The 16036-nt window shown below is 40.6% G+C and overlaps 1 protein-coding gene across 2 annotated transcripts; it reads left to right on the top strand.

The window, feature by feature from the left end:
* Positions 1-1584: 1584 nt before the first annotated feature.
* Positions 1585-13897, top strand: COX18 (cytochrome c oxidase assembly factor COX18). 2 transcript variants are annotated; one of them, XM_077750235.1, is made up of 6 exons: positions 1585-2050; positions 3450-3550; positions 6193-6356; positions 7364-7485; positions 9385-9492; positions 11991-13897. In XM_077750235.1, the coding sequence occupies exons 1-6, from the start codon at positions 1709-1711 to the stop codon at positions 12162-12164; spliced, it is 1011 nt and encodes a 336-aa protein (XP_077606361.1). In that variant the 5' UTR covers positions 1585-1708; the 3' UTR covers positions 12165-13897. The 2 variants fall into 2 exon arrangements, with proteins under 2 accessions (XP_077606361.1, XP_077606353.1); XM_077750227.1 differs by having other exon boundaries at positions 7361-7485.
* Positions 13898-16036: the final 2139 nt, after the last annotated feature.

Here is a 16036-nt window from a genome sequence, read left to right as displayed (position 1 = left end):
CCTCTCTCTGCCCCATCCGCACTCTGTCAAAATAAATAAACTTAAGTTAAAAAAAAAAAACAAAAAAACAAAAGGAACATGTACATACAGTATAAATTGAGATTTGTGTGTTGAAACATTTCCAAATTCATGTAGGGACAAAATTTGTAGCTGCATTTTGACAATCCCCCCACATTTGTTGGAGGCTTGTTTTAACCAACATTTTACTCTGCACAGCACAATTTGGGCTCTAGGTCTAGGTGTAACTTCTCTGTGAGTAAACTCCTTCACGTCATTCCAGTTTGTGTTACTCTGTTGTCAGGAACACAAAACTAACAACTAGTCCCTGTAGATTTGGCGTATTCCTTTTAACATGAAGACACAATGTAACTGTTCAGGCTCTTGAACGTTTATATAGGATACAAGTAAACTCTAGTAAGGAATACACCATGCTGCCCGTGATAACCCTTCTTTAAAAGGTAATCAGACTTGCATAGGAGCACATGTACCCCAATGTTCATAGCAGCACTCTCAACAACAGTCAAAACATGGAAAGACTCTAAGTGTCCATCAACGGACGAATGGATCAAGAAGATGTGGTTTATCTATACGATGGAATACTACATGGCAATGAGAAAGAATGAAATCTGGCCATGTGTAGCAACATGGATGGACCTTGAGGGTGTTATGCTGAGTGAAATAAGTCAGGCAGAGAAGGACAAATATCTTATGTTTGCACACATAGGAGGATTAGGAGGAACTTAACTGAGGAACAAGGGGGAGAAGAAGGGGGGAAATGGTTGGGGAGAGGGAGGGAGGCAAACCATGAGAGACTCTTGAATGCTGAGAACTGAGGACTGATGGATATGGGGGGGAGGGAGGAGATGGGCATGGAGGAGGGCACTTGTGGGGATGAGCACTGGGTGTTATATGGAAACCAAATTGACAATAAACTATTTGTAAAAAAAAAAAGGTAATCAGACCATCTTAATAAAGTTTTGCTCTTTATAATGGAAGATAAAACACAGAAGGACACTCCGTTTGCAGTTGGGCTTGAAAATGTGAACTGGAACAGATAAGCCAATCAAACCTTTATACCACAGAGAGAACCATGCCTAGTACGGAATGGATGCTCATTAAAACTCAGGGTCAGCCAGAAACACACGCCTTTCTCCAAACAGGCATTTCAACAGTGTGTTGACTCTGGCAGTATAACCTATTTCAACCTGTAGCCAAAGCAATCAGTTTGCCCGTAAAGAGGTGGGGGACTATCCGCTCTGGTCGCAAAAACCAACCACCCAGTTTGTCCACTACAAACCACAATCAGTTATAAAGTGAAAAAGAATGGAAAGGCACACGCCTCAGACCGACTTAAAAAGCGAGGGCTCCGAGAGGCTGCCCTGTCCCGCCCAGGGCAGCAGATCCCGCCCCTGTCTCCGCAATTCCGGTCCAGCCTCTGAGGAGCTCCAAGCCAGCAGCGGGAAAGTTTTGTGTCTGCGCACTAAGCCCGCCCAGTGCCGCGTGGGAAAGGCGGGACTTTCCTACGTCCTGCGTCATCGCCAGTGCGACGCAAGACGTCACTGGCTTGAACGGGAAGGTCAATAGTAGTGCAATGAGGGCGCGCGCCGTTTTTCGCTTGGGTTTCCGGCGCGTGCGTGCTGCTGTCTAGGCGCCGCGGAGCCCGACTGTAGCGTGTGATGCCCGTGTTTTAGCTCAGCCCGGCGCAGACATGCTGTGCCGGCTTGGCGGCAGGTGGCTGCGGCCGCTCCCCGCGCCGCAGTTCGGAGTCCGGGTCCCGCCGCTTGCGCCAGCCTCGACGGTCGGCATGAAGCATTCTGCTCTGCCCACTTGGGCGGTGGCGTCAGTCTCTGCAGTTGGCTCCGGCGGCCCTGGCAGCTGGTACGAGGCCCTGGCCGCGTCGGCGCCGGTGCAGGGCGCGGAGCAGGTGCTACTCGGCGTGCACACCGCCACAGGTCTGCCCTGGTGGGCCTGCATCGCCCTCACCACCGTGGCTCTGCGCGGCGCCGTCACTCTACCCCTGGCCGCCTACCAGCACTACATCCTGGCCAAGGTGAGCGGCACCTGCGCCCCGCGCATCCGCTTCGGCGTGAAGGGTGGCAGACGTCTCTACCGGGGGCCGAAAATCTTAGGCTGCTTCCGGAGTGCTTAGTGTGAACCCTCGTGACCACTTTCTTGCTACGAAACTTAGCTAGCATTGGGATATGGAATTAACAGATGTCTGGTAATGCGTGCACTTGTCGTTCGTTTACCCTACTGGGTTTCTGCTCCAAGCCCAAGTAGTTGCTGCTGCTTGCTGCTAAACAATGAGAGAAGTATAGGAATTAGTAGCAGAAGTTGTGTGGAGAAACCTGTAAAATTGCCGTCTTAAAGGTTGTCATAGCCTATATGCCAGCAGCATCTTTTGTCCAGGACTATTTCAATTCACCTTTTTCGAAAAAAGCTGCTAAGCTAGCCGTTTGCAGACTTGATTCCTTATTCAGGCCGTGCTACCTACAACTCTGGTTAGTTACAGCCACTTGGCCTTCAGTGCCTCCTTACTTTATCTGTGGATTCAGGATAGTAATACCTTCGTGGCCTGTTTCGCAATGTTATGGTATCAAATCACATACTGTGGGTTAAAGTGCTTTGAAAGCTAAATATTATTCAAATGTGAGACTTCAAAAATAATGGCTTACATGTTTTCAAGTAATTATTGGGGATGGGGGGGCCCAGAAAGGGAATCATCAGCACCATTAAGACAGTGATGTCCATGGGTCGCCTGGGTGGCTTAGTCGGTTGAGCGTCCGACTTTCGCTTAGGTCATGATCTCGCGGTTCGTGGGTTCGAGCCCCGCGTTGGGCTCTGTGCTGACTGCCAGCCCAGAGCCTGGAGCCTGTTTCAGAGTCTGTGACTCCCTCTCTCTCTGACCCTCCCCTGCTCACGCTGTCTCTCTCTCTCTCTCTCCTAGAAATAAATAAAACATTTAAAAAAAAAAAAAAGGACAGTGATGTCCTTTACAGAAATAACACAGAGCAGGAATAAATACAAACCTTTTATGGCTTTGTGACTGTCACGGAGCATATTAAAGATTCTTAATTAATAGACTTGTTTTCTCAGTTTACCTTACTAGGAAATCCAGGGATGAAACATTAAAGCATAGGATTCAGTTCTTATTTAATCCTTATAATAATTCTGTGAAGTAGGTGCTGTTAAACATTTTATATATAAGGGGACAGAGTTTTAGAGCCTAAGTCACTTGGCCAAAATCACATAGCTAAGAGTATGAGTTGGAATTTGAATTTGGTTGTAACTGAAGATATCTTAAGCAAATTAACGTCTTATGCTTAGACTTAAATTTTCTTGAGATGATCAGTAAATCACATTTCTCAGCGAGTCAGAGGAGTATTATGAGTGGTTATGAATAAGATCCTTTATGTGCTCATAACAAATTCTACTTTTTCTTTAGCTAGGTGGAAAATTTGCAGCCAGAAATAAAAAACATTGCAAGGCATCTTAACCAAGAAATTGCAGTTCGTGCAAATCAGTTGAAATGGTCCAAAAGAGTTGCCAGGTGAGCTAATTGTATGCATATAGACCGTACGTATGTATGTATCTGTGTATGTGTGTGTGTAGGTGTATGTATACACATATACACACTCGCACACACTGTGTCTGTAATTATATTAATCATGGGTTTGGGTATTCTGTAGCTTGAGCAGCAAAGTAGTTCTTTGACTCTTTAATATTTTAATGTTTGTGTGGTATGATAGTTTTATATAGTGGACTGAAAAGCAAGAAGTAGAGAAACAAAGAGCAAGTTCCTTCTTGAGGGAAGGTGCTGCAGGTGCTGTGCTAGTCTGTTGGAATTTTAGTCAGCAAATGATACAGATTATTTACACACTTGACCGTTTTGGAAAGAACGGTACAGCAGACCATAGCCCACAAGAAAGGGGAGGCAGAAAATGTGAATGCCCTGGTAGAAGACATTTAGATAGCTAAGGTGCTGTCTGTCCTCTCTGGTTACCCTGTGTAGTTGTCTGCCTGGGCTCTTAGCCCTTAGAAAGTGCTTGACTCTGTGCAATTCTATGCCTGCACTCTATCACTGGGAACTTCTAAGCCCTGCTTCAGCCTAAGTTACTACTTAGTCAAATTCTGGTCCTTACTAGACTTAAGTGTTCACCAGTTCACAGCAGTGAGAAAAATAAGGGCTTTTATTATGAGTATATGATGTATATATGGTTGTCCGTATATTTTTACCTGTATAGGTATACATTGCTCACTGTCTTCAATATGAAATTGCTTCCCTCTTCACTTAGTGTTGAAATTTGAAAAGACCTGACGCTTATTTTTATTTGAGAACGAGCAAGTGCAAGCAGGAGAGAGGGGCAGAGGGAGAGAGAGAGAATCTCAAGCAGGCTCCACACTCAGCGCAGAGTCCAACTCGGGGCTCGATCCTGCACCCCTGGGGTCATGACTTGAGCTGAAATCAGGAACCAGATGTTCAACTGACTGAGCCACCCAGGCACCACAGAAAGACCCGACATTTAAAAAAATCAGTGTGGTAGCTTAATATCTTTTTTAACAGTGTTTAAGTTTTATTGATCAGAGAAATCTAAGAACGACAACTCTAGGCCACAATAACAGATTCATAGCTGCTCATCTGAATTGTAAATACAGCCTAGACAAAACTGACACCTTACTTGCAGCACTGGTCGAACAATTGTCCAGATACATCCTTACACAGATAGATGACTTTCTAGGAAGACATGTCTGAGGGCTTCCTGCATTTTCAATGGAACTGAATCTTGAAGGGTAAAAGTGAGTTTGCCAGGTGGATAGCTAGGTAAGTGGACTGTCCACGTAGATGATTTAATGATTTCCAAAAATACGCTGATGTAGAAGTCTGATTTATTGGATAGCCTGTGTCATTTAGGCCCCGGAATATACAGTTGTCTGTAGAAGAGTTGGAAAAGTAGGCAGAATCTAAATGACAAAGCTTGGAATGTCTGTGTGCTGTCTTAATGCAATAATACACTATAATTCTATTATCTTCAAGCCTATTAAATGTCTACCTTGTACAAAACATGCTACAAGAATTCAGAGATGAATAAGACCCAGCAGTTGACCTTCAAGGAAACTATAATCTAAAAAGTGGGACTTAAGACAAGAGCAGGAATAACTAATAGGATTAACAGAGAAACATTAAGAAAATCTTCATGAAAGAATGGATTGAAGAACAGAGACCATTTTATTTTTTATTTTTTTTAACTTCATTCCCTACCCCATCTTCTATTTATTTATTTATTTATTTATTTCTAGGGGAGAGAGAGAGAGAGACAGCGTGAGCAGGGGAGGGTCAGAGAGAGAGGGAGTCACAGACTGAAACAGGCTCCAGGCTCCGAGCTGGCAGTCAGCACAGAGCCCGACGCGGGGCTCGAACCTACGAACCGCGAGATCATGACCTAAGCGAAAGTCGGACGCCTAACCGACTAAGCCACCCAGGCGCCCCAGAGAGACCATTTTAATAGGTCAAGAGCATACATGTTACAGAACTACATTTCTATAAGAGGTATATTCAGGGATCAGGTAATTGAGCTTGTCTGGAACGGAGGGATTTGAGTTAAATGTGCCTTCGTGTTTAGAATTTCTGGTACAGACTGTGGTCCTACCGTGTCAGTAGTGAAATTTCACTTGTTAAAACCTAATTGGCCAAAGACCATCAGAGACAAAGCTTCTAATCTGACAATGTCAGATTTATCAGATTGTTATATAATTTGTGTACATTGTTACAGAATTTTCAGTAAAAGGCTCTATTTGCCTTTTTTTAGGCAACCCCTTAATATAGCCTATGAGAACTAACAATCTTTTTTTTTTTAATATTTTTTTAATGTTTATTTTTGAGAGATAGAGCATGAATGGGGGAAGGGCAGACAGAGAGGGAGACACAGAATCCAAAGCAGGCTCCGGGCTCTGAGCTAGCTGTCAGCACAGAGCCCGATGCAAGGCTCAAACCCACAAATCGCGAGATCATGACCTGAGCTGAAGTCGGACACTCAACTGACTGAGCCACCCAGGCGCCCTGAGAACTAACAATCCTGCACAGCATTTTAGCTAATAACCACAACATGAGTGTGTTTATGCTATGGGTATGAAGTACTCTTCCTCAAATGACATTTTTTCCTTTCCCTTTTTTCCCCTCTTCCCTCAAACTAGACTCACTTATCTAAAGAATATGCGGAGGCTCGTTTCGGAGCTGTATGTTCGAGACAACTGCCACCCTTTCAAAGCCACCGTGTTGGCCTGGATTCAGTTTCCAATGTGGATCTTCATGTCTGTTGCCCTCCGGAATTTTAGCACAGGGGCAACACATTCAGAAGGTAGTTATTCTAGAAGTCTCTTTTCCTCCAAATAAGTTCTCTAACATTGTTTTTGTATTCAAAAGGAAAAAACAAAGCAATAAACCATGAAAAATCCCTATACTTTTTGTAATTAGGATATTGTTACCATCCTTCTTACAAGGGTATACGTTTAGAATATCAAGCAGAAGCAAGCTAGCCGTGTTGAGAAAACAAATGAATCTAGGAAGGACAATAGTAATAGAGTTGACCCTTGAAGAACACGGGTGTGAACTGGGCAGGTCCCCTTATAGGTGGGTTTTTTACAGTATGACACTGTAGATGTATTTTCTCTTCATTATGATTTTCTTGATGACATTTTCTTTTCTCTAGCTTTATTGTAAGAATTCAGTCTCTGATACTTGGGTTATCGGTAAAGCTTCCAGACAATAGGCTCTTGGTAGTAAAGTTCTTTGAGAGTCAAAAGTTTTACACAGATTTTCAGCTGCTCACAGGGTCAGTACCCCTAAGCCCTGAGTGATTTAAGGGTCAACTGTACTTCGTAATAGATTTAATAATGAATTTAGCATTAAACTAATAAATTTAGTGTTATAATTCCATAATTAAGTTTTCTGGCCAAGAATTTTTTCTGTTTATTAAAATTAAGAGACCAGAAAAGTTTTCATAGTTATGAATGTAAACATTAATTAAGAAACAGTATAAACTAAAGCATATTTTTTTTACTTTCATTTAAAGGCATTTCTTATCAGAAAATAACGTGAACAGAAAGAAAGTAGCCTGTGGACAAATAATTATACAAATACAGGTCTGAGAAGAGTATTGCTACTATCCTTATGCTCCTACAGCTGTTTGCTACAGAGAGCTTCTTGCTTCTTGCTCAGCACAGGAAGGACTAGTTTATGTTGTGGAACAAAAACGAATGAAAGCAATATACATCTTCAGTGTGAAAGACCCATTATTTGAATTAGACTACCTATGTCTTGTGTATTTCCTCCTGCTACGTTTTATTTATAAAACTATTTTAGCAGGTTTTTCTGTTCAGGAACAGTTGGCTAATGATGGGGTCCTGTGGTTTCATGACCTCACTGCACTGGATTCCACTTGGATCCTGCCTGTCTCCGTTGGTGTTGTCAACTTATTAATAGTGGAGGTCAGTGGTTTTAAATGAGATTTGTTTGGCATTTAAATCATTGGGGTTTTTGTTGCTGTTGCAGCATTTGAATTGGTGGCAATAGCTCTGAGCTAGAATTGAGATTTCTTGGTTTCTGGTCATAGATCAGACACTGGCAAACTCTGTCTGTCTTAAGCCAGTTCCTTAATCTCTCTGGGGGCCAGAATGCTCATAATTAAAATGGAGGAGCTGAATTAGAACACTTCCAAAGTCTCTTTCACCTTTACACTGATATGAATCCAGTACATACAATTTTATGATCTGTTTTTGGTAAAGAGACTAATTAAGATGGTTATCAATATGGCTTTATTCTTACAGTAGGTTGGCATTTTGTGTATATTTTTAAAATGTAAATTTGTAAACAGGAGACACAGTATCTGATAGTCATTTTTTAGCTGTGTGACCCTAGAAAAGTCAGAACTTAACATTATATGATAGAGTGGAGAAATACAGACCTATAAAATATGAATTGTCAACTATGTCTTACCATAATCCCATGCTGCGTTACTTAGCAGTTTAGGGAAAGCAAGCTTTTAATTTTTGAGAAGCTGTTCTCAGACTTTGAGTAGAACATAGACTCTTTGAACTGTAAGAACCTTAGAAATGATCCTTAGAACCTCAGTTGAGATCTCACAGACCTGTCACTAGTCTCTGTTTGTGGAACCTAAAATGCCATCCTAAAATGAGGATGATACTCTAACGTCTTGGGTTAAAGTTTCTTGAGAAAAGACTCCATGTGTAGTCTAAGTGTGTTTTCCTAAGATTACCTAACAAAATCCTATGAATGTAGTTGGTACTTAGTGAGTATTTGTTAGGACGAAAGAAGTGGTAAGCACAAGGTCACAGTGAATTAATGTCAATCCTTAGTCTTTCCTTTTAGCGACTAATGACTCGGTATATATAAGTTTAAAATTTTTATTTTTTTATTTTTTTAATTTTAGAGAGAGAGAGGGGGAGAGTGTGAACTGGGAAGAGGAGCAGGGGGAGGAAGAGGGGCAGGGGGAGAAAGAGAGAGTCTTACACAGGCTCAATGCTCCATGCAGAGCCCAGTGCAGGGCTTGACCCCATGATCCTGGGTTCTTGACCAGAGCTGAAATCAAGAGTCAGATGCTCAACTAACTGAGACACCCAGGCACCCTAAAAATTTATTCGTAATATACACCATGTGGCAGGTACTGTTGTAAGCAATTCACATGAATTAACTCATTTAATTCCTAGAATAATCCTGTGATGTAGCTACTAATACTACCCTCATTTTAAGGTAGAGAAAGCGAGGCGCAGAAAGATTAAGTAACTTATTACAAAGTCATATAACCACTAAATGCAGGGCTGTTATGTGAATCTAGATAGTTTGGATCTAGATTCTTTGCTCACAGTCATTACACTGTGCTGCCTCTTAAATAAGTAATTCATAAATGATAACTGCTTTTCCTAGCCTGGTTCTTCCCCTTATTCCATGTAGCCATATCACACACCGTTGAGGTACCTTTTAAGTTCCCTCTTATGCCAGGCACCGTATGTAGGTGCCCAAACAAGGGTAGTGATTCATACATAGTACACATCTTGAAAGGACTTTTGGTCTTACAGCCTTTAATTTAAAAAACATTGACTTGTAAAGATTATGCTGTGATTCTCTTTAATATAGCTGAATCTTCTTGATTGCTGCTAATTAAAGGTCCATTTAATGATTCTGTATAATTATGTTTTTTAAAAACACAGGTGATCAACCATATACATTTTTCAGTGTTTGATTTTTTATTTTTTTGCTTCTATTAAAATATATGTAGTGGAGGTAAGTTAAAAATCAGGTTGCATTTTAAAGCTTGTCTAATTTAATATGCTTAATAATCATGGTGTGTTTTTATATTCTACTCTCAGATTTTTGCTCTACAAAAACTTGGAATGTCTCGTTTTCAGACATATATTACATACTTTGTCCGTGCAGTATCAGTGCTGATGATTCCAGTTGCTGCGACAGTACCTTCAGTGAGTAAGCACCGGCATTGTGTGTAGTGTGCTAAATCCTCTCTGTGCGTAGCTTACACTGGCTAGGATTCTGCCTCTTCTTTTTTTTTTCAATCTTACACAGTACTATGAACATTGTATTTGCTTTGTTTAATTAGTTGAAATATTGAATTCCTTCTCTCTACATAGATGGGCCAAGGAAACAAAACTTCATGCCAAGTCCATGTTGGTTCATAAGTAATAATTATGTAACCTCATAGGAATGCAATGGGATAGGTACACCTGTCCCCATTTATATGTCATTACTCTTATAGAAACAGAAAAAAATAGTTATGTTTGCAGTTATTTGATATTTTCAGCCTTTGCTAATTTCCCAATGATACTTTAGTGCAAAGAGGGCAAAAGTTGTATTAGGCATTATCTCTGTCTTTGCTCAGGACCAACACATAGACCATGAAGTAGAAGTCATTTGTTGGTGGTATTTAGAGTTATATCTGCATATATCAAAGTATTTCATTATCCTAAGAATCTGAGATAGTATGTTTTCAGCATCAAAAATGTATTTTTAAAGCTGTCCCTTGGACATAATACTGTCATTAATCCTTTGTAAAATAAGTAAGTCTCCACATTTCTAAAGTAAACATAATGTCTGTGAGAACTAATGAAATAGCAACAAGTGCTTATTATGGTACTTCTCATGTAATAGTAATATTGTTGTTATAGATCCTGTGAAAATAGAAGTCATTGCATTTCTAGGGAAAAAATATTACCAGTTATAACCTGAGGAAACTCCCTGATAAAATAAGATAGGGGCAGTGGGTTTTCAATGAGGGATTGGGTTTGAAATGAGCAACAGAGATCTACAAAGCAAGGTCTTAAATACCCGAAAGTTTATTTTCTCAAATAGAGGACATTCAGAGTGAGGAAGTTTGGGGAGAGCTGATGTAGCAGCTCCATGAAGATAGGAGAAACCCATCCGACTTTCTCTCTATGCTCCATCATCCACAGCCTGTAATTTCTATCTGTAAGGCCACAGGATAGTTATGATGGCTGCCAGAGCTTATCTTGCAGGAATAGTAAAAGGGTGCTTCAAGTGCAGTTAGCCTCTTGAAGGAGCCTTGCCAGAAGTCACACCAAACACCTGTGCTCATGTTAGAGTTACAGAGCACATCTAATTGCCGATGAAGCTAGGAAGTAGTACTTTTTTTTTTTTAGATGGTAGTATACCCAACTGAAAAGGAGACGTTTATTACTAAGGAAGTGGAATCATTCTTAGTAGGCAGTTTGTTATCTACCATTCTTGGTTTCGGGGTAGTTTTTGTGTCCAGGATAAGTCAAATGATGAGGATGGCCAGTATTTATTTGATATTGACCTTGTGCCAAGTACTGTGTTAAATGGCTTACATATTTTAGCTTCATATAATGCATCCAGTATGCACTGAAGTGGGTGCTCTTAGAATCTCCACATTAGTGATGAGGAAATCGGCACAGAGAGGTTGAGTGAACTCATCCAAGGTCACTCATCTATTAAGTGATCCTTAACATCGCTTAAGTATCTCAGGCACATCCAGGCAGTTTGGCTTCTGCTCTAAACTACTGTGCTATTCTGCTTTGAGGATGTGTTACTTTCTGCCCTTAAATATTTACTTTGGAACAAATGCAGATGAGCCACCTACTGTGCGTACCAGTCTCCGTAAGTTCTCTCATTTTTTCCTCCCAGCAACCTTCTGAGGTAGATATAGTTCAGTTCCCATTTTATAGACGAGGAAACTGAAACAGAAGGAAAACAACCCCCCCAAAGTCAAATAAATGGGATTCAGAATCAGGCAGTTCCACTCTGGGACCTGGACTCAACCACCAGAGGGTCATGCCCCTGGGGCCTGATCAGATTCTGATGCCAAAGAAAAGTTTGGAACAGGGTTGTATGTATGGGAATACTTTGGGAAGCTACAGAACTTAATCATTGTCCTAAATAAATCACCCTGGATGGCAGTATAAGAGAAAGTGGAAGAGAAGACTGTTTGTCTCTGACAGAGGCTAAGATACTACATTCCTAACTAACTAAGAAACTGGTTACTGGAAAAATTTTGGATGCTAGATCACTGTGTGGAGGAAAACGGGATCCAGGGACCCTGAATGGCTATGCCCCGCCAGTACCCTGTCTCCAGTACAGCATCTTGTCAGGACTCTGGTTGGGGGAAAAGAGTGCTTAATTGTCGAAGAGGGGAGGTGATGTCTCCTGCAAGTCTCTGCCTGGGAGCTGCTTTCTGTCCTCCACTTTCTATCATGAAACCTCTCCTTTTGCTTTTTCACGTTTTTGTCCTTTCAGCCTCCTTTCTTAACTTACTTATTAGATTCATTACAGGTATCTAATGGCTGCTGCAGGTCTTGTTCAATCCTGGTACACTGCTATTTATAGAGATTGTAACTTTCCTTTTTTATTGCCCGCCTGTCTCTGGACGTCGGTGTCCTTGGAGAATGGAGAAGCACTCACATTCATGTCCTTTCTTCTCTTACAGTCGATTGTCCTCTACTGGTTGTGCTCCAGCTTCATGGGCCTTTCACAGAACTTGCTGCTGCGTTCTCCTAAGTTTCGCCGACTTTGCCGAATACCGTTGACCAAGTCAGATTCAGACACTCCTTATAAGGACCTCTTTGCTGCCTTTTACGCCAAGTTCATTTTAAGAAAATGATAGGCTTCCTAGTATTTTGAGACAATTGGAAGTGTAACTATCACAATACATTTAGGTTTAGAAATTCAGATGTGATTTGTCTTTATTTAAAATCATGAATTGTGTGAAGTGCTATGGGTTAAGATATAATCAAAAGTAGATTCAAAAGGTCTGGTTCTGCTTGTAAAATTACAACTTGCTAGAGGTGTCAGAACTTTAGAAAACAGGATTAGACACTGGATGATGTCAAATTATACTGACTAATCTCATACATTAAAGTTTTATAAAGTAAGAAAATCCAATGAGGTGATTCTTAGAATTTTGGAGGTGTGGAGGACCATAGATCTGTTTGCACATCGGCTAAAGCTGTGGTTTTCTTTTCAGAGAAATCCTGGGCCTCACAGTATGGGGCCTTCATTGACTACCCCCCTTCCTCCACCCCAAGGCTTTCTAGTGATTTCCTGGTTGAGAACTCTTATTTCCATAGGACACACAATGATGGGTTAATGTGTGACTTTTAAAAAATGAACTAAAGACACATGCAGCAGAGTAGTCCATGCAAGAAAGTACCTAATAAGGGAGGTGATCCTGCCTTACAGCCTGCTCTGAAAGAGTACAAGACAGGTACATTCCTTTTTCTGTAACTTAAGAAGTCTGGAATAGAGTATAGCATTAAGTATTGCTAGAGCCCAAAGTGGAAAATCTTAAGCATTAAGTTTATTTAGTCAAAGGAAGAAAACTGGAATGGCAGCTACTTATTGTGGATGTGATTTTATAAACTTCTTTATTTGGAAGATTAAGTATTCAAATGGGTTTCTTATGGTAGACGTTTAATACAAGCAAAATTAACAGGTAATATAAATTGTGGATCTAGTTGTTTGCTTGTTTGATTTGAAAGGAGGAAAAGATTAATTGTGGAATAATTTGACATTTAAGAAGGTGATAAATTTTAAGTTTTCATTGAGTTGGAATACAAATACGATCTGAGATGCCCTATCATCCCATTTTCTGTTTTACAATAAAGTAAAAACTAAAGCAAAATCAATCCTTTTTTGAATAATGTCTATTACATCTTAGCCGTTTTGATTGCCACCTCATTGAGAATTTAGAGGTAGCAGTTAGGACCTGGTTCTCTTTTCTGACTTCCCAGTCCTGGGTTGTGACGTCTTTCTAATCATAGTGAAGGCATTGAGATATACGTACAGTCAATCCCCGTTATTCACAGATTTTGTAGTTGCCAATTTGCCTACTCACTAAAACTTATTTGTGACCCTCAAATCAGTACAGTGTTTTTGATGTCATTCTTGGATAGACACAGAGTGGCAAAAAAATGGAGTCATTCAAGGTCCATGTTCCCAGCTAGGTCAGACAAGGCAGCACTGTGCTGTCTTGTTTCAGCTTTCATACTATTAAAACCAAGTGTCCCTCACATGTTCTATTCAGTGCCATTTTTTTCTCATTTTTGTGCTTTTTGTTGGTGATTCTGCTGTTTAAAATGTCCTCCAAGTGTTGTTATACTGAAGTGCTGTTTGGGGCGCCTGGGTGGCTCAGTTGGTTAAGCGTCTGACTTTTGGTTGGGTCATGATCTCGCAGTTCATGAGGTTGAGCCCCACGTCAGGCTCTCCGCTGTCAGACAAGCCTGTTTCAGGTCCTCTTGTCTCCTCCTGTCTCTGCCTTTCCCCCTCTGGTGTGCTTGTGCGCACCACCGTCTCTCTCTCCCTCTCCTCTCTCAAAAATAAACATTTAAAAACAAATCAATTAGTCAATGAAGTGCTGTCTGGTTTTTCCAAGTGCAAGAATGCTGTGATGTTCCTTAAGGAAAAATACCTGCATTAAATAAACTTCATTCAGGCATGAATTATGGTGCTGTTGGCCATGGGTTTTCTGTTAATGAATCAGCAATATGTTTGTTGTATTGAGGAGTTAACAAAAATGTGACAAGAGGCTTGTGGGGAACATAATGCTGTTTATTCTCTAGGAGCAATGGTTTAGTGTTCACTAATTCAGTGCTTGCGGTAGCTTTATAATTAATTGACTTTTTGTAACGTGCAATCAAGGAAGCAGAGGCAGAAATGGGTATGCTGGTTGTATTCTAGCAAAAAGAGGTAAAGGACTTTGAGATACTGGAACAAGTTGACTCATGCCATGTGTATCATTGTGTACTGATACATACATTTTTCTCATAATGGGATGAAGGAATTCAACCCTTCTTTCCCATCTTCCTCTAAGAAGTTTGTCACTTTCTGAAAGTAAGGAACAAAGGAATGCTGTAACTCCCTTTTCTGGTAGGTGAATCTGCTTTCATGAGCGTGCTTTAACCTCATTTACTCTGATTTCCTCTTGATTTCTAAATGTATACTTACATCTTTTTTCAAACAGATAGTGTACCCAATTTCATATTACTCTCCCATTTTCAAGCCTTTTAAATTTCTTTTAAGATATATGTAAGTTTACTTGAGAATATTTCTACCACATCTCAGAATAATTTCTGATAGGGTTGGTGGTAACTGGGATCTTGGAAAATAGGCATGAAGAAAGAAAACTGATACATTATGAACAGAGTTGAATTGGTCATCTGACTTCAGGCTGGTAAATATTCCTCTCATTTCTTTCTCCGGGCAGAGTTGGTAGTAAACAGCAAGTACTGTTTGAGAAAATTTCATCTGTAGTCCTTGATCTTACTTCCCCAGCATTTTGTCATAGTCTGGAGTGCTTCCAGAGCCTGAGGTCAGGGGAGGTGGGTACTGGATGTAGACAGAGGACACACATGCTGTTAAGATTCCTTGACAGCTTCCTGTTGGATGCTTCTCTGTCCTCTGCTGAGGGACTGTCAGAGTTCTGTCCTGGACACTGCTGAGTTAAAGAAATCTGTCTTTTCAGATGGAGACCATAATCTATTTGTCTGTGTTCCCCTTCCTCGTTTCTGAAAGGAAGTCATTTGTTTGTTTGTTTGTTTCAGGTGAGCCTTATTTTTGTCTCTAGCCCAGATTCACTTTTTTTTCTGGGTGTGACTCAGCCTAAGAGTTAGGAAAGGAGTCCTGGATCAGTTTATATTCTACCACGATAATACTGGAGCTCAAAAGTTAGGAGATGGAACTGGCATACCCAAATAACTCTAAATTAGTTCTCCCTGGAACCTTTGTGAGAGAAAACTTGAGCAGTTGTATCTTGGGCAGATGACATAGGTAGGAAGAGGAGAAAGGCACAATCCTCGATTGCTACCTTCACAGATAACCCAGGAGAGGATCGAGAGCAAGCCTTTCTAGGTACCTTTAAATGCATTTGAGCTAAAGACCAAACCCTCCCATCTCAGAAGAGGTACAGCTAGTTCTAGAATATATTGGGGAAAAGTGGAAAAAATGAGGGCCCACATAAACCTTAGTCATTTCTCTGTTGTTGCATGTACGCTTCATTCATTCCACGTGTTTTCCTGGGTTTCTCCTCTGAGGATCCCAATTAAGAGACTCACCTTTTAAATTGCTTCAATGCCAGAGTAAGCCCTAAAAGCAGTAGGAACTCAGATCATAAAAAAAAAAAAAAAAAGAAAATGAACACATGTAGTTTGCTTTTCCCCTGGGATGATAAGTGAGGTTGCTACAGAGTGCAAAATTTCAAATTTCAAATGTGACCTATGAATCCATGTAAAATTTAGGTTTCTGTATTAAAGCTAAATATGCAAATATGATCTAAATGAGACTGTAGCTACAACACGTCATCATTACCAACACTTACCTCTTTGTGAACTGATTCTACCAGAACACAGATTACCTGGAAATGCTAGGAATCTACAGAAAATTGAATGAAGTTGTAATAACTGATATTTTCTAATTATTTTTATTATATTTTCTTTTTATATATATCCTGTATTTTATAAAATCAGTATTAAGCTTTGA

The sequence above is a fragment of the Crocuta crocuta genome, unplaced genomic scaffold, assembly GCF_008692635.1.
Source record: "Crocuta crocuta isolate KB4526 unplaced genomic scaffold, BGI_CrCroc_1.0 scaffold1, whole genome shotgun sequence".
Classification (NCBI taxonomy): Eukaryota; Metazoa; Chordata; class Mammalia; order Carnivora; family Hyaenidae; genus Crocuta; species Crocuta crocuta.
The sequence above is the reverse complement of the archived record's forward strand: the minus strand, read 5'-3'. Positions and strand labels throughout refer to the sequence as shown.

Bases quoted from the DNA above. Each gene is read 5' to 3' on its own strand.
- COX18 (XM_077750227.1), top strand. From the start codon at position 1,709: ATGCTGTGCCGGCTTGGCGGCAGGTGGCTGCGGCCGCTCCCCGCGCCG. The intron at 2,051-3,449 runs GTGAGCGGCACC...TTCTTTAGCTAG, and splicing joins AGCACTACATCCTGGCCAAG to GTGGAAAATTTGCAGCCAGA. The intron at 6,357-7,360 runs GTAGTTATTCTA...AAACTATTTTAG, and splicing joins AGGGGCAACACATTCAGAAG to CAGGTTTTTCTGTTCAGGAA.